Below are 24,643 nucleotides of genomic sequence, written 5' to 3' on the forward strand. Positions count from 1 at the left end.
ATCCCATTCATTTAGACAGATGCTAAGACATGACTTCTTATAAAGAAAGTCACCCAGTGTTTTGTGAAATCCACCACCTCTGCTGTAAAACTGGCCTTTTCTCCAGTTTCTGGGACCCTCCTCACCCTGCCAGGGGCTCCAGACAGTCTTACAGGTACCCAAACCTCTGGCTACTTTCTTGACTCTTCACACGGCTGAAGCAAGCGCCCTGCTGCCCGTATTAGATAGCACAGATTCCTGCCCCACGGTGCTGGCTGGCTGCACCCTCTGTGTTGGCACTTACTAGACGGTCAAAGCCTAGTTTTCCTTTATTTGGGTCACATGCCACCCTATCAAGTCACCAGTCAAGATCACTGGCCTCCTCTGCCCCCTCAGGACAACTTGGTGTTAGGGCCAATGACCTGGGCAGTGCCCAGGCCTGGCCCTTCTGCCCCCTTCTCTCTGAGGGACGCTGTCCAGAGAAAAAAAAATGAGGGGAAGAGAGAATAGACAGCAGCAGTTAAAGTTACGCCTTTCTATTTTTTTTTTTTTGCTTTCTCTAGGGCCACACTGGTGGCACATGGAGGTTCCCAGGCTAGGGGTCTAATTGGAGCTGTAGCCACCAGCCTACGCCAGAGCCACAGCAACGCAGGATCTGAGCTGTGTCTGCGACCTACACCACAGCTCACAGCAACGCTGGATCCTTAACCCACTGAGCGAGGCCAGGGATGGAACCTACAACCCCATGGCTCCTAGTCAGATTCGTTTCTGCTGCACCACGATGGGAACTTCAGAAAGTTACGTCTATGCTAAAGACGTCTTCTCTACCGCGGCCAATGCCACGAGGCACGACAGAGTATGAGCGAGAGAGAAAAAGGTGTTTGATTACGGTTAGAGGGGAGGGGTGCGGATAAAAGCTTTCCTCACCCTCCACACCCTCCCCAAACTCCTGGTACTCCCAGGAGTGAAAAGCAAAGGTTTTTCTCCCTTTGAGATTAAGACAGAGAAGTGGCATCTCGCGGCAGCTGCCACTGAAACCACCGCCACAAGGAGCCAGGCGGCTCCCACGCTTCCCCTCAAACTCTACAGCAGGGACCTCTCCGGGCAAAGCACGGAAGGTTGAGCAGCGCCCCAGAACAATTCACTGTTCACCACGAAGCAGAAAGGACTCTAACTTCCAGAGCAAACATGCTGCAGGACGCTAAGGAAAGGCCCCCTGGCACTCGGTCGAGGCTCAGTTAATTCTGTCAAGGGGAACACCTGGGTGAGCGCCAGTGACCTTGACCTGGCTAATCCAGAGCATCAGGGCTGCCTCAATGCTCCCAGGAAGCCCAAGCTGTCCCTGTGCCTTTTCAAGCCCACCCCCTAACACAGGCAGACACGGAAATCCCTATCAGTGGGTCAGGGTTTGGCTGCGCTAGGGGTGCCTAAGAAGCAGCAGCAACTCCGTTTGAGAGAAGAGTCATGAGAACATCTAACCACTGACTCAGCAACCCGAAAGGGCAGGCAGGGAAAGGGCCTGGTGGAGGGCACGGGCTGCTGGCTGCCCTGCAGCGTGGGGAGGGCCCCGGGCACAGACTAATCCCCTTCATTTGGTTCCTCTTCAGCTGCAGGAATCAGAGGGCAGGCTCTAAGAGGATCAGGGTGCTGGGCTGGCATCTTCCCCTTTAATCTCTCTTGATATTCTGATCCTTTAATCCCAATGAGACATGTGAAGGCAGTTTTGTTAATCCGAAGGGGTAAGTAAGACTAGCCTCCATGAGCTACAAGTGAGGGATACTTTTCAGGCCAGAGGGTTCCCTTGGCACAGTGGCTCCACACCCCGGGCAAGTAGAGAGCAGCCAGGCTCAGATGGGGTGCTGAGGGTCGGGGGTCAGAACATTAAATCGGATAAAGAGCCCTGAGGAGACCAGGATTCCAGCCTCCTCAGGCCTAGAACAGTGCTCTCTGCCCTAGAGATCTGTTCCCTTGTTCCAAGAACTAAGACAGCTCAGGAACACAGAGACTCCGCTGCTTTGGCAATCTGGGAGTTGGGGCCCAGGAGATGTAAGGGGGGGGGCCTAAAACGTGTCGTGAAAAACTGGGCAGCTCTCGGTTGGTCCCACCCCCATGGCCGTGCCAGGCCAGGTACCACAAGGGCCTGGTGGCGTGCATTTCTGGAAACGGGAAGTAAAACTGCCTGCCCACAGTAAGGGGAAAGAGTGGGCCAAACTCAGCCAGGTGGACACACCACGTCAAAAAGCCAGGGCTCCCTTGCTCCCTTGTGTCCAGAAACCCGGCACAGTGGGGGTCAAGCCAAAGGGTGGGGCTGGCCACAAGCTAATTTAACCCCCAAATGTGGATTCAAGCCATCAGGATGGTAATAAAGACAGGGCCTCTTTCTCCCTTCTCTTCCCGCTCCAAACGGTACATCTCTGAGGGCCTCAAATCGTGGCCTCCAGCTGGGAAGTGAATCCAGCAGCCACGTGACACGGGGCTGTTCCCCTGGGAACTGAGAGTCAGGATGGGCTATTGGATAAAGACTCTGAGAAGGTAGGTCCTCACTTCTGTTTTTCGTTGGCTTTCCCATTCAAGACTTTCTGATCTCCTGGATCTATGGTTCAAGCCATCGAAAGGGCAGTTCCTGCTTCAACGCTACCCAGGCCAAGCCCAGGGGCCCCCGCACCCTGTGCAACCTCAGGCTCTGAAACCTGCTTTCTCACCAGCGGTTTCTGGCTGCCCACCACCGGTTACAGATGACTCCTAACGAGTGCCTTCTTCCCGGGCTTCTGCTTTCAGGCTCGGGTCACCCATTCTACCACTTCCTCAAGGCTCCAAAAACAAACCATCACAAACTGAAAACCGCCCAGTGCGGACGCTCTCCAGGTGAGTTCCTCTTTCCTGCCGCCGCTGCTGGCCCCACTATAAGCAATCAGTGTTCTGGGCCCGCCAGCCTTACTGCTGAGCAGCCGAGATGCCCCCGCACGGGGCTGGCCCTCCTGGATCTGCCACGCTGCTCAGACAGCCCCACCTGTCATCCCATCAAGAAACTCCCTGTAAAAGACATCCATTTTACCCCCAAAATGCCACTTTGAGGTGGTCCTGAGTTCCCGGTAGGCACTTTCCTCCCTGGCATGTGGTATCTTCCTGTACGGCAGAGAGGGATACATCAGACCCCCAAGGGCAAGAGGCAGGCTGGGCCTTGGTGCTTGGCCTCCTGGTTTGGAAAATCATTACTTGCTAGTTTTCCTAAGGAGAGCAGGGACCCCCCTCTCCCCAGAGGTGGGTTAGCAGCCCCCGCTCCCCAAGCCAATGGCTGTCAGCCCAGGCATGTGGCTCCCTGGCCCCCAAGGACACCCCAGGGACCGCAGCATCAAGCCAGCACCCTCTTCCCCAGCTCCCCCCACCTCATTTCTCTCATCCTCCTTTCCCAGAACTCCCTCAGCATGTTCAGCACCCCCGCCCCACCCCACCCTGCCCCGCCCCACGTGCCAGGTCTCCACAGTTTGTAAAGGCACACAGCCCGCCATGGGACACAATCCGCCAGGGGCTGTGTCCGCCCACCCCTTCGGGGGCCAAGGGGCTTGGATATTTGTCTCATCTCAAGTGTGCTGCGGGCTCTGCTGGCCTGATTTCACTGTTCAAAGGTCCATTTCATATTTGGAACAGAGAGGCAGTTATCACAGGAGCTTCATGCTGACACTGCAGCCAAGGGAGCACCGGAGGGCCCTCTCCGACCAACTTCACCCAAACGCGCGCCTAACTGGAAGCTGGGGAGCCTGTGGATGCAAAGGGTGCAAAGAACAGGGCTGTGCCGGGAGAGTGAGGAAAGTTCAGAGAATGGGCGGGACACTGGGTGCTCTGTGACAGTTCTCTGCTGTCCCAGAGACCAACTCTGAGTCAGCATGGCCCATGAACCTTCTTGTGGCAAATCCTGCCAGGTCCTCATACGCAGGCACTCAGGCCCAAGAGCCATAAAAGGACCGAGGGCAAGCCAAGCCCAAATGCCGGTCCCTGGTTCCCCGCCCTCTGCAGAAGGAGCGTTCCTGGCCTCAGTCTTCCCAGCAGCCACCTAGAGCGCAGCTAGGGAGGAACCCAGGGACATCCGGCCCTGCCGGTTTGTTGCACAACAAACCAGAGCGAGCCAGGCCCACTTCCCTGCGAGTCACGGAGGCCCCAGAAACACACGTCCTTGATTCCCCTCGGGAACAGGCCTGCAAGTGAGCGGAGTTCCAGCAGGGAAGAGGGGCTGACGGGGCGTCTATTCAAAGTCATCTCCTCAGCCAAGAGCCAGAGGCAGGCCGCGCACAGGCAGCCAGGCACGCAGGGGCCTTCCTTCACCGGAAAGTCATGCCTGGAAAATTCACCTGGAGGACTGCGTGTCTCTGTGCTGGAACGAACAGGAAAACCACACGAGGATACGGGTGCAGGCTACCTGGAGCCCAGTGGAACTGAGGGTCACAAGCGATTATGTCCAACTATGGATAAAAAGGAAGAAAAAGGACTTACCTCTTCTACTGACACAGGTAGGATGACTCGACTACGAGAGAGGGAAACAGAGTATCAACTTCAGGCTCTGAAACCTGCTCTTTTTTTTTTTTTGGCCAAAAAGATCTTTTTTTGTTTGTTTGTTTGTTTGTTTGGTTTGGTTTTGTCTTTTTGCCTTTTCTAGGGCTGCTCCCATGGCATATGGAGGTTCCCAGGCTAGGGGTCCAATCAGAGCCGTAGCCACCAGCCTACACCACAGTCACAGCAACGCGGGATCCGAGCCACGTCTGCAACCTACACCACAGCTCAGGGCAACGCTGGATCCTTAACCCACTGAGCAAGGCCAGGGATCGAACCCACAACCTCATGGTTCCTAGTCGGATTCGTTAACCACTGCACCACAACAGGAACTCCCAAAAAGATCTGTCATATATTTTATTTTTAATTAAAAAAATTTTTTTTAATTATTATTTCCCCAATACAATTTTTTTTCCTACGGTATAGCATAGTGACCCAGTTACACGTACATGTATACATTCTTTTTTCTCGCACTATCATGCTCCATCCTAAGTGCCAGATATGGTTCCCAGTGCTACCCAGCAGGATCTCATTGCTCATCCATTCCAAAAGCAATAGTCTGCATCTATAAACCCTAAGCTCCCAATCCATCCCACTCCCTCCCCCTCTCCCTTGGTAACCACAGAAATGCAAAGCAAAACTACCGTGAGACACCACTGCGCACCAGTCACTTCCCAGGCCTCAGGTGTACATCTGGAGCTGTCTTCTCCCTCTCCTCCGCTAATACCTTCCCCAACAAAACCTGCCACCGCGTCCAGTAAAACCCTGCAAACTGCAGCTAAAATGAGGATCCACGACCAAAGAAGTTGGCCCTGGGAATTTCCATTGCTGAGAATCCAACCTCCCAACAACAGCCCTCAAGGTGAAAGGCTAGGAAGAGGCCAAGCTCCTGGGAGAATTAATCTCCCTAAGTGCACACTCCAACCAGCTCTGGGGCTGGACATTACAACATAAACTACTACCACAAGGCCACCAAGAGAGGACAGCTAACTTGTGTCCTGACCTTGGAAGTCGTCCAAAGGCATCCCAATTCTTCATTTCAATGCCCACCAATTGCTGGAGGTACCACCAATCAATCACCTGATGGAGAAGCCTTGTCAGCAAAGTCCCACCCTGATCAGAACTCCACACACAGGGGTACAAGGGCCAGCAGACCTCCACCGGGTGGCTTGCATTGGTAACACAGGGCACTGGCCAACCCAAGCCCCAGTCCAAAGCCGTGAGGTCAGAGAACTGAGACCAAAACGCCTGGTTGTATTCCTACAAATCAAGCCAGCTCCCAAGCCTAGAGTCTCAGTTCCCAGACCCTAGCTGGACCCCCCCCTGCCCCACCCAGAGCCTCCTGCATCTTGCCTGCTTGCTGAAGCGGGGCTGCTACACCCTCCCTCCGAGGCAGTGCTTCTGCCAATGGGATCCCTGCTCCAGGCTGGTAAATAGCCCGCTCACTGTTTTCCAGTCCCACAAAGGTCCCCAGCTAGCAAGAAGCACCCAGAAGGGTCTGAGGAAAACAGCACACTTCCAGGCAAGGCACCAAGTAGAAAAGCAGCAGGAAAAACAACCTGGGTTCTAAGTCATTACTGCCTAACTCTCCTCCTCGAGGATGAGTCAAATAATGTAGATGCTGTGGGTTACTGGCTGCCGCCACTCATGCTCTCCTCCCACCAGAGAAAGCCGACAGTGCAGAAAGATGCTTCCGACTTGGAGGCCACACTTGCTGCACCCTCAGAAGAAACTTCCTAGAAAACAATAAGCCTTTCATCTTCAAGAACTGCAGTAAAAATCACATCCAAGAATTTGCAGAACTCCGATCAACGAGAATCCTGTTAGAGGAAGCGTCAGAAAGATCAACAGGGACAAACCTTCAGACACTGGGTGGACACCAAGCCTCCCCTGAAAAGAGCTCGGCACCCGCCAGCTCCTGATGGGAGGCTCTGAGGCTGCTCCGTTACAGCGGCGCCCCGGCGCTCAGCAGCGAGAGGGGGCAAGGACAGGGCCGCAGAGGCCGTGTGGGGCTGGGACTGGAGCGGCTCACTTCAGCGTGACCTTCACACGCGCTCTCCCCGGAGCTGCAGCGCTGCAGCCACAGCCAAAAGGCTCCGACGCCCCCCTCCCGGTGGCCCAGGGACGCACGGGCCGGGCAAGAAGGAAATGCAGGTGCCAGGCAGGCCCCGCATCTCGGGCCCTTGCACCTTTCCCTGGCAGGCTTCGAGGGGAGGAGATCAAAGACTGGGAAGGGGGACTTCTCTCCACAGCTCACTCAGATCTCTTCGGAAGGTCCCCTCTCTGCCCTGCCTGGCCTTCCTGACAAAAACTACAGGTTTCAGAGTGGCCGTGGTTAACGAATCTGACTAGCATCTATGAGCACGGGAGTTCGATCCCTGGCCTCGCTCAGTGGGTTAAGGATCTGGCGTTGCTGTGAGCTGTGGGCTAGGTCTTAGACACGGCTTGGATCCCACATGGCTGTGGCTGTGGTTGTGGCCCAGGCCGGCCGCTACAGCTCCGATTCAACCCCTAGCCTGGGAACCACCATATGCCACGGGTTTGGCCCTAAAAAGACAAAACAAACAAACAAACGACAGGTTTCTACCAACTCTACGATGTGACTGGGAACAGAAGGAACCTGGAGACTGGTGAAAGCCTGTCAGCCAGAGAGTCAAGATTAAAATCCAAAGTGCACCACGCGGAGTTCCTGCTGTGGCACAGTGGGTTAGGAAGACTGCAGCAGCTTGGGTGGCTACAGAGGCACGGGTTCGATGCCCGGCCCAGCACAGTGGGTTAAAGGATCTGGCGTTGCCATAGCTGCAGCATAGGTAGCAGCCCTGGCTCGGATTCAAGCCCTGGCCAGGGAACTTCCATTAAAAAAAAAAGTGCACCATGCTTTCCTCTCCGGGCTTCCCAAGAGGGGGGAAAGATTCCTCTTTCTTCACCACACAAAGCTCTGAGGATGTCAAGAAACAGAGGAGGGAGGTGCTGTCATGGCTCAGCGGAAACGAATCTGACTAGCATCCATGAGGACGAAGGTTCGATCCCTGGCCTCGCTGAGTGGGTTAAAGATCTGGCGTTGCCGTGAGCTGTGGTGAAGGCCACAGATGCAGCTCAGATCTGACGTGGCTGTGGCTGTGGTGTAGGCCAGCAGCTACAGCTCTGATTTGACCCCTAGCCTGAGTACCTCCATAGGCCGCAGGGGTGGCCCTAAAAACAAAACAAAACAAAACGGAAAAAACACAGAGGTGGAGGGGCTTTGAAATAATGCTGTTCAGCTGAGGTGTCAGGCTGAGATGACACCTGGGTCTCTGTTCCCTTTGCTATCCAAAGCTCCACACCATGTCCCAAATGCCCTATGCAACCTCCAAGGAGCAGAGCCAGATGCGAGGGGGCAAAGTCCCCTCCCTGACAAAATGGAAACAGCTCTCCACGCACCTGCTCGCTGCTGAGTGAGCTCCACCAGCTGCTCTCACCCGGACATCTCCCACTTCCGCGCTTCCCGGGCTTCTGGCCCGAGGCTGCTCACTTGCCCTCCCCTCCAGGGAGGCACAGTTTCACAGAAAGTTCTAAAAGTACACATCCAGAAGTTCCCATCGTGGCTCAGTGGTTAACGAATCCCACTAGGAACCACGAGGTTGCGGGTTTGATCCCTGGCCTTGCTCAGTGGGTTAAGGATTCGGCATTGCCGTGAGCTGTGGTGTAGGTCGCAGACGCGGCTCGGATCCCGTGTTGCTGTGGCTGTGGCGTAGGCCGGCGGCTACAGCTCTGATTCGACCCCTAGCCTGGGAACCTCCATATGCTGCGGGTGCAGCCCAAGAAAATACAAAAAAGACACACACAAAAAAATACGTAAACAAATAAATAAAAGTACACATCCAATCCCTCGCTCTACCTCCCCACCCCACCCTGCCAATCTCTCCTCTTTGAAGAAAAAAGTCCTTAGATGACTACTTGGAACCAGGAGCTTCAGGAATGGGTCACCTCGTATTTGATTTAGCCACACAAACATCCCCACCTGTCACCCAGTGCGCTGGATTTCAGGAGCGAGCTCATCTCCCTGAAACTCTGACCAGAAGTCACTCGCTAACCCCCCCGCCTCTGCATCACTCCTCAGAAACTCCTTCACTCTCACTGTCTTTCCTCAGTCAATGGCTTTATGAAAATAATTCCTCAAAACAGTTTCCCCATCTCTTTGCACCAAGACTGAGAATCCCCCAGGGCCATGTTGGCCCTGTCCCCTATCCCTGGCCATTATGTCCGGGACTCCTCACCCAAGCGTCTCCAAGTTCCAAGCAAACATCCTAAGCTCCCCTCCCCGCCTGCGCCGCCAACTCCAAATACTTCCGCCTCTGTGCCCACCACCTGGGCATCATGTCAGGCAACCAGTCCCCTCTGCTAACTCCTTAGACTCTTCCCCTGTCACTCAGCCCCAGTCGTCTTCCTGTGTCTACTGATCACCACCCTCCTAATGCCCAAGGCAGCCACTCCTCATACCCCAGGTTACCCTCAACACTCTTTCCCCATCATCTCAACTCCATTCTGGAAGCTGTCTTTTCTGATCTCCCAGTGCCCCTTGGTATTGTTCAGCCCCAAACCCTTTCCCACCACTGGCCGGCACCCTGGCCCTGCCTGCCCTTGTCCGCCTTTCCTCATAGGCTCAGACAACTCCTCCCTCTCTCTGGGTACACTCTGCCACTCCTGCAGCTCTGGCTGCCTCTTGCCTCTCTCAGCCTTCACTCTAGGACCACCCCACATCTTACCCCGTGCTCCCGCTCCCCTCAGCAGCCCCCCATGTCCTGTCCGGCTCTCCCTGTCCCCTTGACCTCATCTCAGGCCTGTCCGGCCCTCATTGTCCCCGCGGCCTCTCCTCAAGCCTATTTGGCCTTCACGGCCCCTTGGACCCCACCTCAGGTGCTGTCTGTCCTTCTCTATCCCCGTCGGGCCCACCTCGGGCCCTGTCCGGCCCTCGCTGTCCCCCTCGCCCCTTGCTGTGCCGCCCAACAAGCCTATCCAGGGCTTTCCATTCCGTCGGGCCCCGTCCGGCCGCTGCATCCCTTCTGCTAGACTATCAGCCTCCCTGGTCGTCATCCTCGGCTCTCCCTCCCTCCTCGCTCCCGCACCGCCGGCTGGACACTCACTACTCCTTGAGCAGCACCATGTCGCTTCGCGGCTCGGCAGCTGCCCGCTGCCCGCCCAGCCTCCTGCCCGCTTCCCGGCGGCCGCTCTCCCCGTGGCCCGGCTCGGCTGCCTGTGCGCCTTCGTTGTGGTCTGCTCTGTCGCCGCCGCTCTCGCTGCGGTAGCCGCTCCGGCTCCTGCCGCCCTGGCCTCGCCACCTCCCGCGCCACTGCCGACGCCGCCCGGAGCTCCGGTTCCGCAGCGCCGCGCGGGGCGGGGCGTCTCTGCGGCAACCAGAGCGTCACACGCAGCGCTGCGCGCTGACCTCAGGGCGGAGGCGGAGCCTTCCCGGCCCGCCCCCTCCCGTCCTTAAATGGGCCTGGGCCTGAGCATCCGCGTCCGGGGTGGACCCCAGGCATGCGCAAGACCCTGGCGGTAGGCGGAGCCGAGGGGAGAGGGCCCGCAGGGTCCTAGAGGTGACTGCAGCAGGATGGGATGCCCCTGTAGGGATGGGCCTCCAGGGTGGTGTGGTTTGAAATCTAGGAAAAGGCTGTGTCAAAAAATATTAATAATTGGGAGGGATAAATTAGGAGTTTGGGATTAACATATACACACTACTGTGTACAAAACAGATAACTAATAAAGACTTACTGAATAGCGCTGTACTCAGTATTTTGCAATAACCTATAAGAGAAAGGAATCTGAAAAAGAGCGTATATATGTATATATATTTCACTTTGCTGTACACCTGAAACTAACACAACACTGTAAATTTGCAGCATAGGTCGCAGATGAAGCTCAGATCTGGCGTTGCTGTGGCGTAGGCCTCAGCTGTAGCTCTGATTTGACCCCAGCTGGAGAACTTTCATGTGCCACAGATGAGGCCATAAAAAGAGGGAAAAAAAATTTTTTTGAAAATAAAGAAAAACTATATTAGAATTCTCTTGTGGCTCAGGGGGGTTAAAGATCTGGCGCTGTCACTGCAGCGGTTTGGCATGTTGCTTGGCCACTGCTGTGGCATGGGTTCGATCCCTGGCCCAGGGAACTTCTGCATACTGTGGTTGAGGCCAAAAATCAAATTTGGGGGTTGAGGCACAGTAGGAGATGGGAGCGGGTTGGACCCAAAGTATGCGGTTCCTGGCCAGTGAAAAGGTGTTTGGAGTCCATCCTAAGGGCAGGGTTGGGCATTTATGGCTTTTAAGCAAGTTTGCTGTCAGGCTCACTCTGACAGCTGGATGAAAAGGGGACCTAGGGAATCAGAGCAGAGGCAGGGAGACCAGTAGGGAGGCCTCTGCCTAAGTCCAGGTAGAGGTGGGCTCTGATAGTGGTGGGAAAGGGGGGAAAAGAAGAGATGGGAGTTCCCACTGTGGCTCAGTGGTAATGAACCCGACTAGTATCCATGAGGATGCGGGTTCCATCCCAGGCCTCGCCCAGTGGGTTAAGGATCCAGTGTTGCTGTGAGCGGTGTTGTAGTTCACAGAGTCTTGGATCCCAAGTGGCTGTGGCTGTGGCATTGGCTGGCAGCTGCAGCTCTGTCGACCCCTAGCCTGGGAACTTCCATATGCCGCAGGTTTGGCTCTGGGGGAAAAAAAGGAAGGAGAGATGGATTCAGGAGCAACTCAGGAGGTAAAATCAACTAGACCTGTTGACGAATTAGCTGAGAGAGTGAGAGTGAGAAAAGAGAGGCAAACCCACCCAGGTCTCTGGCCTGGGAGCTGGGGGGGACAGCACTGACTTCAAGAGAACACAGGGCAGACAGACCTAGGCCAGGAAAGAAAATAACTCTGAGACGGAGCAGGACCCTGTGGGGCCTTTCTTGCTTGTGGGGAATAGGCTTCAGCCTCCTTGACCTTCCCTGAGTTCCAAAGAGTGGGTTCAAACAACTGAATTTGAATTCCCTCATCTGGGAAGGGAGGGGTTACAGAGACAAGGGAGGAGCAGCAAGAAACCATAGTGCAGTCTTGGGGCAGTGTTCTGGTTCCTCCTCAAGGAATATACATAAAAACACCTTTGAGTTCTGCTGCTGGAACAGGGCCCCCACACAGGTGGAAGGTGGTAACTACAGGCAGAAGACAAGATTCCTGGAGCCCCGCCCCATTACCTCACCCAACCAATCAGAAGGAAGTCATACACTCTGCAGCCCTTACCCCCAATTTTGCCTATAAAATCCTCTCCCAGGAGTTCTCAACGAGATGGGCTCGGATGCAATGTTGCTGTGGCTGTGGTATAGGCTGGCAGCTACAGCTCTGATTTAACTGCTAGCCTGGGAACCTCCATATGCCACGAGTGTGGCCCTAAAAAGAAAGAAAGAAAGAAAAAAACTTCTCCCCCAAACCATTAGGAAGTTTGGGGTTTTGAGCTCAAGCCGTGCGTTCTCCTTGCTTGGCCCTGCAATAAACTTTTCTCTGGTCCAAGCTCAGACAAGCAGTGCTGGACTCCAGGGGCACCCCGGTGATGATGAGTGGGCTGCCTCAGATAGGACTTGGGATGGGAGGGTGGAGCAGGGGCCCTAATGCCATCAAGCTATGACCAGTGTCCCAGGACAGTCCTGAGTATTGCACCTGTTCGCCATCAAATCCTAGAGCAGGGACATGGGTTGACCCAGAAACCCAAGCCCCAGGCCCCTTGAGGGAAGGCCAAGAGAGGAGATATTATGACTGAAAATTCCAGATGAAGTGAGTGGCCTGGACCCTGGTGCCCTGACCCCCCAGTGTAGGTGTAGGGTTTTTTCCTTCTCTGTTGTATCAGTACATCTTATTTCACAACCACCCATGTGCTGGCTCCCTCCAGAAGTAACCAAACCCTGCTGTCTGGAACTTGCAGTCTAGTTGGAAAAATCTAATCATTCACTCCATAAATATTGATGGAACCCCTGGCCCTGTCCTGGGCCTTTTTCTAGGCACTCACAATACAGGGGTGACCAAGAAAAACAAGGTCCTTCCCTTGTTCAGTGGGGCCAGGAAGAATATAAACAAATGCAGAAATAACTTCGAGCGGAGATGCATGGTGTGAAGAGGCTGAACCAGGTGACTGGGCAGGGCTGGGGTTTCGGTGGGATGGTCAGGGGAGACTCGTGGAAGGGCCAAGTTTAGGCAGAAACCGAAATGAGGGAGCTTGGAGAACCGTTCAGGGCCCTGGGGGAAATCGAGAGGAAAACAACCATGAAAAGAAATACCTGAGCCTTGTTTCTTAAGCTAAACAGCCTCGTCTGGAGGAGCTCCCAGAGAGGAGGCCTTGCACTTGCAGGAAACTCTACCTAGACACCGAGGTAAATTGCCACGAAGGTGACACACATGTGTGACACGAAGGACAGGGATGAGCGGGTCCAAGGAGCCGTGCAGCACAAGGAGGGGTTTGAGCCAGAGTTGGCTATGGAAGGGGAATGGCATCTTTGGAGAGAAAGGAACATGTGCCAAGAGGCAGAGGCAGAATTTCACGTGGGTGGAATTTGGGGGCCAGAGTAGGGCCCCCAGTCAGAGCATGAAGCCTTCACGTGCTGGGCACACACTCCGGCACGATGGCGTGTGGGGACTTGTGTGCCCAATTAGAGAATGGTACCTCTGTCCCTGTGGGCCCTAAGGACTCCCATCCTCACTCCTCACCACCCAGAGTCAACTGTGAGATTTTGCCGCTTTTGTGTCATCTCTTTCCCAAAGATTTTATTTTTTAAATTTTATTTATTTATTTTTGTCATTTTAGGGCCACACCTGCAGCATATGGAAGCTCCCAGGCTAGGGGTGGAATCGGAGCTATAGCTGCTGGTCTACACCACAACCACAGCACCTTGGGATCTGAGCCGTGTCTGCGACCTACACCACAGCTCTTTTTTTTTTTTTTTAATTTTTTTTGTAGTCTTTTTGCCTTTTCTAGGGCCACTCCCGCGGCATATGGAGGTTCCCAGGCTAGGGGTCTAATCAGAGCTGTAGCCACCGGTCTACGCCAGAGCCACAGCAACGCAGGATCCGAGCCGCATCTGCGACCTACACCACAGCTCACAGCAACGCCAGATTCTTAACCCACTGAGCAAGGCCAGGGATTGAACCTGCAACCCTCCATCCCTGCTGTCTTAGTCTTGATCACTCTGCTCTGGGTCACGCACCTTCAGCCTGTGTTTCTTTCTTTTCTTTTTTCCCTTGGCCACGCCCATGGCATATGAAGTTCCTGGGCCAAGGACTGAACCCGCGCCACAGCAGGGACAACATGGCATCCAGGGGACCCCCAGCCTGTGTTTCTTTCATCTTCTCTTTGCACAGTCTCCTCTTCTCCTGTCTGCTCTCTTTGTTCTGTCTTGGTCTTTCTCGCAATCTCTCACGTCGCTTCTGGCTGGCTGGCCCTTGTTGCTGCCTCAGTCACAGCCACACCTGTAACCCATCTCTGGGTATCTTGGGGAGAACGTGTTTCACAGTTTCCATCTTCTGCTCTGCCCCTTCCTGGCTGCTCTTCTTCCAGTCTGTCTCTGTCTGTTTCCGCCTCTTTTCAGCTGATTTCTCTTCTCTTTTTAAAAGTCATCCTCCAAATATTTATTTATGTATTTAGTCTTTTTAGGGCGGCACCTGTGGCACATGGAAGTTCCCAGGCTAGGGGCCCACTTGGAGCTACAGCTGCTGGCCAGAGCTACAGCTGCTGGCCACAGCCACAGCCACAGCCACAGCCACGCCAGATTCAAGTCGCATCTGTAACCTATACCAGAGCTCATAGCAATGCTGGACCCTTAACCCACTGAGTGAGGGCAGGTATCGAACCTGAGTCCTCATAGATACTCGTCAGATTTGTTACTACTGAGCCATGGTAGGAACTTCTCTTCCTCCAAATATTTATTGAGCAGGTCTTCCAAGCCAAGCATCATTCGAGGCACTGGAAGTACCATGGTGACAGAGGCAGTGCACATGCGAGCTCTCAGGGGGCATTTGTTCAAGCGGGGAGACAGACAGATGGAGCAGCAGACAAAGTGGCCAGGCCAGGGCTCAGGCCAATGAGGGCAGGTGGCTCTGCCCTGCGCTGGGCCTGTTGAGTCCCTGTGCCTGAGCACACTAGACCGCTTAACCATTTGCTCCCTCGAAAGCATTCATAATGCACCAGGCTCGGGAGACAAAGGGAAGAAGAAAAAGGTCCCAGCCCACCTGGGGCTTCGGTTAAGACCAGCCTAACGTCTGCCGAGTGGAGGGGACATTGGAGAGGTGGTGCCTGAGCTCCCCTCCTGCCTCTGACAGTGTCTGGCCTGCATATGCCGAAAACCTACTCAGCAGCTGTGATGTTTTTAAAAACTTTTTTGAGCCAACATCTGAAAATGAGGATTTTTAAAAATTTATTTATTTTGGAGTTCCCGTCGTGGCGCAGTGGTTAACGAATCCGACTAGGAACCATGAGGTTGCGGGTTCGATCCCTGCCCTTGCTCAGTGGGTTAACGATCTGGCGTTGCCGTGAGCTGTGGTGTAGGTTGCAGACGCGGCTTGGATCCCGTGTTGCTGTGGCTCTGGTGTAGGCCGGTGGCTGCAGCTCCGATTCAGCCCCTAGTCTGGGAACCTCCATATGCCGCAGGAGTGGCCCAAGAAATAGCAAAAAAAGACAAAAAAAAAAATTATTTATTTTGCTTTTTTAGGGCCACACTCACGGCATATGGAGGTTCCCAGGCTAGGGGTCTAAACGGAGCTGAAGCCGCCAACCTACACCACAGCCACAGCAACACCAGATCAGAGCTGTATCTGCAACCTAGATCACAGCTTGTGGCAACGCCGGATCCTTAGCCCACTGAGCGAGGCCAGGGATTGAACCCACAACCTCATAATTCCTAGTCAGATTCTTTTCCGCTGCACAATGGGAGCTCCTGAAAATGGGGGGTTTTATATAAAATCTGGATTTCCAGCTTCTCTTGAAAAAAATTAGAGGATAGGGCCACCCTGGGCTCGTTCACACACGGCCGTAATTGGTTGGAGCTGTGTCAGATCTGTCCCCTTAGATGGGGCTGTGGCCTCCAAATCCTCTTTTGTCCCTGGCAGAGAGGTCCCTGTATCAACACAGAGCTTATGCTGTGGCTTTACTTTACTAATATTAGAGAACTATTTCTTGGGAGTTCCCTAGTGGCTCAGCAAGGTAAGGATTCAGCTTTGTCCCTGCTGTTGCTCAGGTCACTGCTGAGACTCAGGTTGGATCCCTGGCCTGGGAACTTCCATATCCCATGGGCACAGCCAAAAAAAAGAGAAGAAAAATATTTCTCTACAATGCCTCTATCAAAAGTGGGAAAATGAGTGAAAGTAACAGCAAAGGGATGTGGCAGAGCCCGGCTTCTGAACTTTCGATCCTGCCTCACGGGAGCCCTCCCACGCATTCAACTGGCACCTCTGCCCTGGCTGCTGTGACCCTGTCCCCACCTGTCCATCCACCTCCCTCTCCTGGACTCAGTGGAGTCAGGAGCCAGGCCTCAGACACCCAGGCTGTCCGTACCCTCCCTGGTGGTGGGGACCTCTAGGGGGGCTTCTCTGGGAAGGCCCAGAGGCTCTTTCCTGCTGCCACTGCCCAGGCCCCTGGCAGGAGGGGCCAGCTTGGTGGGAAACCTGTAGGAGGAGCAGACATGTGCAGTGACCTGACCGCTGCCTTAGGACAAGGGGGCACGGAGGAGTGCGGGCCTTGGAACCAGAATTCCCAGCAGCCTTGGGCTTCTCTTACTCCACCCCTCCCCCAGCCCTGCAGAAGCCCCGGCCAGGCTGGGCCAGTGCCACCTAGGGCACAGGTGGGGGTCAGGGAGCATGTGTCAGACAAGAGACAGGCAAGAGACACGTGGCAAGGAGATGTGTGGCTTAGAAAGAGAGAGACACAGGAGCTGGGGAGGAAGTGGTTCTTCGCCATTCACAGCAGACATTTATTGAGCGCTTACTGTGTGCCGGAAGTAAGCCAGGTGCTAGAAACAGCAAAGGGACAGGAAGAGTCCGGGTCAGCCACTGAGTCCTCAGTGACACTGCACTGACCCTGGTTGACATGGGAACAGATGAACCCTTCAGGCACCACGCTGACGACCTGGGCTGGGTCCTTAGATGAGCCTGCCTAGGCCCTTCCAGCAGCCAAAAGGGATTCAGTGGGTGAGACCCTGTCCCTCTTTGTCCAGGTCCAGAGGCATACACAGACAAGCTCCCACACACTCCTCCAAACACGCCTCCAGCTTCAACGTGCAAACACACACACACACACACTCACACACTCAGAGGCACGGGCAGTTTCACAAGGAGGTGGTGTGGAGGTGCTGCCTACAAGTCGTGCTGAGTCACCCACCTCGACGTAAAACTGTCAGGGTGCCCGAACGTCCACCATCAGGAGATCAGCTTGAGCAGCTTTTTGGGCCAAGCCTCTCGCCAAAATGTCAGAGACGTAACAGTGAACAAGGGGACAACGTCTTAAGGCTTTTGCTTGGAGAGGGGTTTGGAGAAGGGGAGGGGGCCAGTGGAGACAGACCTCACCGCCTTTACTTGGCCACAAGCCTGTCCTGGTCAGAGCTGCCTAACATGGGTGTCCTGTTATGGGGTGGGGGGAGGGGTGGGGGTGGGGCTGGTCCTGATGCCCTGGGTCACCCGTATTCCTCCGGGGGCATAAAAATAATGCCGTCACTGAGTAAGTGCCTCCGAAGTGCCGGGTACCATGATGTGCCGCTGCTTCACGTCCACGGTCACCCAGGGGACGTCCAATCTCCCAGCGAGGGTGTTACCGCCCTTCTCCATGTGAGGACACCGAGGCGCAAGACTTGCCTAAGAGCACGAGACACGTCGTGCGGGGGGGCCGCTCTCCTCTGCCCTTTCCTCGAGGCCTCCGGGCACAGGGAGACGGGGTCTGACTCTGGGAAAGGACGAGAGGGGCCGGGATCTGCCTGGGAGGCTGAGCAAGACGAACTTCAGGACTGGACCTGCTGCCTGCAGAGGCCAAGGGCTCGGGCGGCGGCCACACGCAGGGGGAGAGGTCTGCTCTGCGCTGCGAGGACGCCGCACCTCCTTCCCACGCAGCGGCCTCAGTCCAGGGCCTGAGCGCAGAGAGCCTGCCTGCGTCCCCTGATCCCACCCCACCGGGGGTGGGCTCCAGCCTGTGGAAAGCCAACCCCCTCACTTTGGGGGTCCTGGGCTCCTAATCCTCTTAACCCCACGGAATTATCCCCCCAGAGGGAAGGGAGTTTTGCTCAAACAACCCTGGAAGCCTGACTCCACTGAGGAGATTTCTCCGAGCCCCTCACCGTAGGATGCCTGGAGCTTGGCCCCTGCTCCGTGGCATAGCTGCTTACATGCACGCAGGCTGATGTGCAAATGTATCAAAACTCACTGGGCTTCATTGCTGCAGCTGTGGTGTAGGCCGGCAGCGACAGCTCCGATTCGACCCCTAGCCTGGGAACCTCCATGTGCTGCGGGTGTGGCCCTAAAAAGACAAAACAAACCAAACCAAACCCTCACTGGGCTGAATATCTGCCATAGTTCTGCACCTGTATGCCCGACACTGGCTGTCTCCCCATTTTCAGTGTGCTTGGGGGCCCAGGCAGCGGACGCCCTCTTCAGACACAGGGCCCAGGGCAGAACAAGCAGGGCTTGAGGATTAGTCCAGTGCACCAGGCTGATACTGGGTACAGGAGGGGCAAGAAGATGGAGCAAAGCAGAAAGGAGTCCACAACCTGCGCCCCCGCCCCCCAGAGTGCAGCCAGAGCCGCAGGCAGAGGCCAACCTAGATCAGGCCCAGAGGAGCGGCCCCCACCCCCAAACACTCCTGAGGCCGGCTCGGCCCATTCCTCGCTCGGATCGAAGCTGCAGGGCCAGCACCACATCCCACTCCTTCCGGCCTGGAGCCTGGAGGCCCCAGGGTCCCTTCCACATCCCAGACCGCACCTCTGAGGGGTTGGGATGACCAGAGACTTGCTCCCTCAAAGTCACCACTGGCCTCCAAGGACGCTCTTGGCTCCAAGAACTCGAGACGGTGCCTCCGTTTGCTTCCCTTCCTCAGGCTGTTTCGCCCTCATCTCAAGGCCTGGTGGCCCCTGGGGCTGCTGCTGAGCGGAATGTCCTGCTCTTGAGGGCCTCGGCTGCTGCAGTGACTGAAGAACCCTAAGGGAGTCCTGACTCTAACCTTAACAAGTCGCTTCTCCTCCCTGGGCCTTGCTTTTTCCAGCTATAAAACAGAGAGGATGGTATCAGCGCCTGCGTCGTTCACATGATTCAGGGACGGTAACAACCCTGCAGTCAGAGCAAAACGCCTGACAGGGGAATGGGGGGATGCGTGTGGTACCCAACCTTCTGGTACCCTGCTCCCATTTCCGTGCCTCTAATCCCACTATTGGCCCAAGACTATCTTCCACCCTGAACTCGGGTTTCTCGATGCCTGCTTCTTCCCACAAAGTGCACACACTCAGCCGGTGGGTGGGAGACGGAGGCTGCCGCTCCCACGTGGACGGGGCCTGGGAACGGCTGGGAACAGCACAGGCCTTGTCTGTACAACCTCAATACAGTTTCCCATCATCTGCATTTCCCCCAACCGCACTCCTCTCAGTGCATCTCAAATGCTGGGAGATGGGGGGGCGGGCACCAGAATCACAAGGTGGGGCTTAGCCAAGCACGGTCTCCAAGTTTCCCTCTTGGTCACAGGCAAGACTCAGAAGCTACGTCATTAACAAGCAGCGCGGAGCTCCCAGTGCACGAGGTCACTGGACCACACCTGGAGGGCGGCTGGGGTTGATAAAATCATTCCTCGGCCACACGCCACAGCCTCCTCCCTCCTGCACAGCCCAACAAACACTGGACCTTATCTCCGCGTTTCCCAAATAGGACTCTAAAACTTTCTTTTTTTGGCTGCTCTGAGGCACATGGAGTTCCCAGGCCAGGGATCAGAGATCAGAGGTGCAGCTGTGACCTATGCGGCAACAACGTCAGGTCCTTAACCTACTGTGCTCGGGATCAAACCTGCGTCCCGGGGCTCCAGAGCCTGGGCCAATCCCGTGGAGCCACAGCAGGAATTCCAAAACCTTTAAAAAAAACTTAGAATAATGTTAACATCTCACACAACGAGGAGAGGAAGGCTTTGCGAGTTGATTTCATTCTTTCCTTTCCAAAAGCTATTTGCTCAAAACAAAGATTTCCTTCTGAAAACTTGGGTGGACGGATGCCTCGGGGATTAGGTGCGTCCAAGGGGCCCGACTGACTGAACTCTGGGGTCTGGGCCTGGGCCTTCCTGTTGTCCACCCGCTCCTCCCACTGCATCCTGGCTCTGCCCTTTGAGCCTGCGGCTCTCCGGGGGTCACCCTGCGTCCTGACCTCAGGAGGAACCCGCAGCCTAGGTGGTGACAGGAAGTCTGTCTGGCCGGGATCAGCAGCAGAGGAGAGCGGCCACACTTCTAAGGCCTCTGCCCGAGCCCCATCTGTTTGGGAGCGGATGGGGGAGGAAGGTCTTTTCCGGGCCCACTGCCCCTCCTGAGGCGACGGTCAGACTCTGAGAGATGGTGAGCAGCTGGGTATGACTGGGGCCGGTCAGCGGCAGAAAACCTTGTCTTACCTTTTCTTCTCAAGCTCAAAACAGGCACATGTAGTCATTAACTGACATGCCAGGAGGGGCATCCCTTCCCAGGAGGAAATGGATTTATTGCTTTATAAAAAGGCGTCTAACAAAACTTAAAAGAACCAAAACAATCAACCTCATGATCAACCCACTCCTCTCAGAGCTCCAGGAAGGCTCCCATCTCTGAGGGCGGTCAAGGTGGGTGGGTTGGTGAGCCAGGCCCTCCGGCCAGAGGGGCTCCCACGGAGCAGCTCCAGGGCCCTGGAGAGTCTGCCGGCAGGGGGCGCTGCGGCCCCGCAGCAAGGCTGGCTCCTGGGCGCTGGGCCTGCTGTGGGCCTGGCTGGCTCGGTCAGGGGAGGCTCTGGGAGGATGAGGGCAGACACCCGGAGCACACACCCTACCCCCCTAACACACACACCCTACCCCCCCGCACACACACTTCTCTCACACAAACACACGTACACACACCCACGTGTGCACAGAGCCCTAGGTCTCTCACAAACCCACTTCCTGACCCAGGCCTGGACCTCCATGTCCGTCAGCCACAGCCTCACTTCCACCCCCACACAAACAGCCGTGTGTGTGTGTGTGTGTGTGTGTGTGTGTGTGTGAGAGAGAGAGTGTGTGTGTGTGTGTGGCTATTGGTGCCCTTTTCACTCCCTTCAGGTCACAGACTGGACAGAGGGTGGCAGTGGAAACGTGCTCCCTGGTCAGGCCCTGCGGGCAGAGGTCCGGACTGCGCGGCCCTGCCCGCGGGATGACCGGCCAGCCCTCCATCCCCTCCCCAGGCTTTACGCCAGGGGGGCTTCTCCACAGGCCACGGACAGGCCACAGGGGGCTGGAATCACAAAGGAGTTAGCACCAACAACAGGAAGCGGGTCCTTCCTTCCTCAGGCAGCAGACGGGCCGGGGAGGAGGTGAGGGGCCAGGCGAGGGGGGTGCAGGCAGCGCAAGCCTTTGTCCTCAGGCAGGCGTGGTCAGTGGACATGCAGCCGAGGGGCAGGTGGTGGGCAGTGGATGGCCGACTCTGCTTTGGCAAGAGGCAGGATCCAGACACTTGGGGGAGAGGGCCTGTCTGCCGGGTCCTCCTGGCTCCTGCTGCAGGCGCCACGGAGCCCGAGCGCCAGGGCCCCTTGGGGGGTGGCAGTGCCAAGTCCAGAGCGCCTCTGCTTCCAGCCGTAGGAGAATCATGTGTCGGGGCCCTCTCCCATCCTTCCACCGCAGAGCTCCGAGGCCGGCCCAGGGCCCCGGGCGGGAGCGTGGGCTCCGACATGGTGAAGGAGAGGGTCCTGGGGTGCGGGGGGGTCCTCCGAAGGTGGTGGGGAAGGGGGACCCCGGTGAGTCACTGAAGCAAGGCAGGAGGCCACAGTTCCGAGGTGGTGGCGGGCGCTACACGAAAGCCTCCCGGTTGGACGAGCCGTTGAGCTTGAGGAAGAGCTTGCCGTCCTCCCGCTTCTGCTGCAGCTGCCTCTCCAGCTGGCGCCGGTAGCAGATGAGGTAGAGGGGGAGGCAGAAGCCCAGCATGCTCAGGATAAGCAGCCCCACGTTCACCTGGGGGGGCAGGGATGAGGGGCGCCATCACAAGGGGCAGGGGACCGGGTGGGGGCTGTGGTCTTTGCAGAGCCCAGCTCCAGACCCCTCCTCGCTGCCGGGTTCGGGAACGGAGAGAAGGTCACAGGAGAGGAGACGAAGGACAAAGACGTTTCAAGGGGACCGAGGGCCCGTCTTTCCACATTCCCGCATCAGCATTTCCGGCTGTGCGAGGATCTGAATCCCCAGGGGTGGGACCGGGACTGGGACAAGCTCCCAGCACCTGGTTAGGAATCCTGGCCTTGGGCAGGAGGGGCAGGGATGGCAACTCGGTTCTATTTAGCCCAAAGTCGGGTCCAGGAAGGACACGCTGCTCCTCCAGCCCATACACAAAGGCTCCTAGAAACTGATCCTAAGCAAAGTTCCCAAGTGCCTGTCCCGGGGGTTCTGGAAGCCCCTGAGTGATGGCTCCCAGCCCCCAGTCAGCAGAGCGCGGTGGAAGCCCGCAGCCCCATGGCCCCCGACCCTTCTTACCCACAGAGGGTCTCCTTGGAGGGGACCCATCATAGCGAGAAACAGGGGCTGCTGCAGGAGGGCGAAGAGCGCGCTGATCAGGGACTGCAGGCCTGTGAGGCTGCCAAACTGCGTGGAGGGGTACCTGCCAGGGCGGTAGAGAACCTGTCACCGCAGGCGCCCCTCTCCGCCTTCCCAAACACTCCCCGGCCTCAGGTGGTTGGCCCCAGGTGCTGGTGCCAGAGAAGAGGCAGGAGCAGCCCCGGAGCACGGTGCGGGGCTGGCCCTGGATGACTTGCTGCTGAGTGGTTCTGCAAAGTGATGTGCTCTTTTGGAGCCACCTGAGGCCCCAGACTCTGGGGGGACCCCCACCGGCCCAGGTATGCCCTGGGGGCCCATGATGGTGTCTGGCCGAGCTGAGTGGAAACTGTGCTGCCAGCAGGAGTCTGTGGCCTGGGACGCAGGCCCAGGGAGCAGGCTGGAGGCTGGGCCTGGCTCGACTGCACCCTCATCCAGAGGAGCGTTGTGTAATCACGGAAACATAGCCTCACAGCCCTCGGCCGACTCCCTCAGACTCTGCCAGGGCGGCCGCAACTTCCTCCAGGCCTGGGGGGCGGGGGTGGAACACACAGACCTGGAATGACCCCCATGGGATGCTCTTGGGAGGGGGAGAGTTCTGGCAAAATCTTAGCAAATGTCAGCATCATGGCTCCAGAGGCGAGAAGAGACTCTTAGTGAGCAACGGGCTGGTCTCGGGTCAGAGAGACACAGTGGATTGGTGTCTGGGTTCTAGTTTTTGACCCTCGAGCCCCAGCCCAAGGAGAGACGACTGTGGTTCTGGAGGCACATGTGGCCTCCTGGCAAAGAAGGCAGGTGGCAGGTTTCTTTATGGCCATGGCTGAGGAGGCCTTGGAGGTCCTGGCGGGGGGTGTGGGGGGGTCTGTCAGACACAACCTGGCTCAGTCATCCCCCTGGCTGCCGCTGCTGGAGGCCACTGGAAGGTCAGCACTTAGCTGTGGGCAGCCAGATCCCACCCCTGCCCTCCCCATGCGCAGCCAGGGGCAGCCCCCGAGGCGATAACGAGCTACACAAGGCGCTGACCCTGGCCAGGGAACTGACTTCGGGTTAAATGCCGGGGCTGTGGGTACCGAACTGTCTGCCCACTGACCCACTCTGGCCAGGTATGGCCTTCCCCTGACACACCCGACGGAAGCCCTGGGACCTGTCCCCTGAGGCAAGGGGCCCGATGGCCCTGCTCAGGACCCGATTCCCACCACGGACCCCCTGCAGGTCAGTCCCTCGCCCTCGGCCACCAGGCCACCCACAGCTCCCAGGACTTACACGGCGGCGTACAGGCCCCCGACGGCAGAGTGGATGAAGCCTCGCACAATCGTGTGCAGGATGAAGGAGAGAATCTGAGGGATGGAGAGCAGAGTGTGAGCAGGAGAGGCTGAGGGCCTCGCCTTGGGCCCCCGCCCCACAGCTCCCAGGGTCCCCAGAAAGGGCAGCCTTGGCATCCTGGAGTCGGCCTGTACCAGCTCCCTGGGGCCAATTCCTGAACTGCCAAGAATTCTGAGAGCCGGCTGTTAAACACAGCCATTACCAACAACTCAATTGTAAGAAATGTACAATTAAACCAGTTACAAGTCGACCTCTGAACAATGGGGGGGTTCGGGGGGCCGACCCTCCCATGCAGTCGAAAATTGACACAGAACTTATGGTCGGCCCTCTGTATCCATGGTTCAAGCAACTGTGGACTGCGTGGCACTGTAGTATTTACCATGGAAAACAATCCATAGTGGACCCACGCAGTTCAAACCTGGGTTGTTCAAGGGTCGACTGCAATTGAAAACAAAGTTAGCCAATGCTCAAACCCATCCCATCCTAATCATTTTACTATTATCTGTGCTCTGAAGATTTTTTTTGGCTTTTTTTTTAAGGGCCACACCCACAGCATACGGAAGTTCCCGCTCTAGGGATCGAACTGGAGCTGCAGCGGCCGGCCTACACCACAGCTCACAGCAACACCAAATCCTTAACCCACTGATCGAGGCCAGGGATCGAACACGCAACCTCCTGATTCCTAGTCGGATTCGTTTCCGCTGCGCCACAACGGGAATTCCCTCCACTCCCATCTTGAGTCCACCCTTAAGTGTGGGTATGGGTGTCGCTCTAAGCAGGAGGTCATTAATCATGGCTCCTGCCTTTGCAGACCTGAGGACTGGGCCCAGAGGTCTCCCTGCCTGGTCACCCAGGCCCTATTGGCAGAGAGCTGTCCTGCTCCCATCTAGCTCTGCTTTCCTGGGGAAATGCCACTGCTGGCAGGGTCAGCAAGCTCTGAGAAGCACTCGTTAATGATTTCTGAGAGCCACAGGCCGTCCACTTTGCTACTAGGACCCAGTGTTTGCTCTTTGCACACAGCCCTGCCCTTGGGCTCAGCAGCCAAGAAGACCCGTTTCCAGGAATG

General features: G+C 56.5%; 2 protein-coding genes across 13 annotated transcripts in view; both read right to left on the reverse strand.

The window, feature by feature from the left end:
- Window positions 1-9,930, reverse strand: part of PITPNA (phosphatidylinositol transfer protein alpha) — a 45,757-nt gene extending 35,827 nt beyond the window's left edge. For all 4 annotated transcript variants that reach the window (XR_001304419.2, XM_021067562.1, XM_005657014.3 and 1 more), the window contains exons 1-2: window positions 9,648-9,930; window positions 4,468-4,498 (exon numbers count right to left, since the gene is read on the reverse strand). Coding sequence is in view for 3 of the 4 variants with exons in the window: in XM_021067562.1 (XP_020923221.1) it covers window positions 4,468-4,498; window positions 9,648-9,667 (51 nt within the window). In the remaining variant the exon portion in view is untranslated. The remainder of the gene's footprint in view (window positions 1-4,467; window positions 4,499-9,647) is intronic.
- The window catches only part of SLC43A2 (solute carrier family 43 member 2), a 47,217-nt gene continuing 39,027 nt past the window's right edge, over window positions 16,454-24,643 (reverse strand). For 8 of the 9 annotated variants that reach the window (XM_013990000.2, XM_013989999.2, XM_021067565.1 and 5 more), the window contains 3 exons: window positions 23,518-23,591; window positions 22,198-22,321; window positions 16,454-21,684 (listed from right to left, as the gene is read on the reverse strand). In XM_013990000.2, the coding sequence (XP_013845454.1) occupies window positions 21,523-21,684; window positions 22,198-22,321; window positions 23,518-23,591 (360 nt within the window). In that variant the 3' untranslated portion in view covers window positions 16,454-21,522. The remainder of the gene's footprint in view (window positions 21,685-22,197; window positions 22,322-23,517; window positions 23,592-24,643) is intronic. The other variant, XM_021067563.1, reaches the window with a different exon arrangement.

This window comes from Sus scrofa, chromosome 12 (genome assembly GCF_000003025.6).
Source record: "Sus scrofa isolate TJ Tabasco breed Duroc chromosome 12, Sscrofa11.1, whole genome shotgun sequence".
NCBI lineage: Eukaryota > Metazoa > Chordata > Mammalia > Artiodactyla > Suidae > Sus > Sus scrofa.